Source organism: Penaeus vannamei, chromosome 7 (assembly GCF_042767895.1).
Source record: "Penaeus vannamei isolate JL-2024 chromosome 7, ASM4276789v1, whole genome shotgun sequence".
Lineage (NCBI taxonomy): Eukaryota > Metazoa > Arthropoda > Malacostraca > Decapoda > Penaeidae > Penaeus > Penaeus vannamei.
Window position 1 is genome coordinate 34,842,069 of NC_091555.1, and position 1,479 is coordinate 34,843,547.

The 1,479-nt window shown below is 37.5% G+C and overlaps 1 protein-coding gene across 1 annotated transcript in view; it reads right to left on the bottom strand.

The window, feature by feature from the left end:
• Nucleotides 1-342: 342 nt before the first annotated feature.
• LOC138862167 (uncharacterized) overlaps nt 343-1,479 on the bottom strand; it is a 1,915-nt gene continuing 778 nt past the window's right edge. Inside the window, exon 2 of the mRNA XM_070123345.1 lies at nt 343-791. Coding sequence (XP_069979446.1) covers nt 343-791 — 449 coding nt within the window. The remainder of the gene's footprint in view (nt 792-1,479) is intronic.

The window sequence follows — 1,479 nt, forward strand, 5'->3', positions numbered from 1 at the left end:
TGTTGAATACTGTTTGAAAAGAAGAAACGTGTCATCCACGTATCTTTTGTAAAATATTGGTTTGAAATTACCTGGGCAATCATTTAACCAAATTCGTTCGTGATGGCAAAGAAAAGTATTAGCATAGCTAGGGCCGACGGGTGAACCCATGGCTACACCGTCAATTTGAGTGGCAACATTTAGAATGAAACTGTTTTTTGTTGAGACCAAAGTGTGACTAAGACTCGTCAGATGTGGTGTCTGTGATAATCTGGGTGGTTCTGACAGAGGAACGTTAGTGAATAGAGATTCAACATCAAAGCTTGCCATTATAGTAGAATCATCAATGTTGAGTTGTTTAATTTAATTTACAAATTCCAAGGTGTTGGCAGTGGTGTACTCATTAGTGGTAAGGGGTTCGTTGATTTTAACTAGGAATTTAGCAAGGTTATAATTAAAAGTGTTAATTGACGATACAATAGGTCTAAGAGGTGTACCAATCTTATGAACTTTGGGGAGTCCATATAAACAACCAGGACGGGAGCCAGAAGCGAGAATGGAATTATATGTGTCTTCATTAATGGTTTCTTTAATAGGTCGTAAGAATCTGTTTAATTTATCTTCACGGTTGAGGAGATGGCTGCTTAAGTAAGCATCTAGGAGTTTGAATTTTGACGAGTCTGCAAGAATGTTAGATATTTTGCTATAGTAATCAGTCTTGTTAAGGATTACTATGCCTTTTCCTTTGTCTGGTCTTGTTATCACAGTGCTATCATCGTCTTTTAAATTTTGAACATTGTCCTTGTCAACCACTATGGTATCAACTCGTTGTTTAGAAAAAGAATGCCTCTGCCTTCAGAACTACGTTCGAATATAGTATATATATTCAATTGTCCTAGATGTAACGCTAGGTACATTTGGTCATCCACTCGATGGCTCAAACATAGAACACTCGAACATATGGGCAAATCTATCAGGACGAGCCTACCTCTGAGCAGACCTTTCTCTGCTGTTCGTCAGCATTCACACTCTCAAGATCACCCGTTCACTCACAATGATTTTAAAATTCTGTCCACAACATCTAACAAACTTGACCTTCTCATCTCAGAATCCCTGTATATCCACAAGGTGAAACCTGACCTGAACAATAGTACAGCCATTCAGTTGTTTACGGTGTAATTCAACCACCGTAACTAGCACTTCCTCACTTGTCTTTGGTATGTCTCACCCTCACCCAAGTTTTACATTTTTTCACTATGTTTCTGACTGTTTCTTTTTTGTTCACCTGTTACCATTTGATTTGTTTACTCTGCTATGAACTATTTTTGCCACTGTTCTTTTTATTATATCTAATTTGTTCTTGTATTCTCTGTTTTTAGTCTGATGATGGAGAGATAACTCTTCGAAACGTTACATAATAATAAAGATGTTCATCACAGCCCTGGCCCTCCTTTTTCTTCTGAGATTATGATTCCCGAATGGAAAATCAACTGCAGAAAT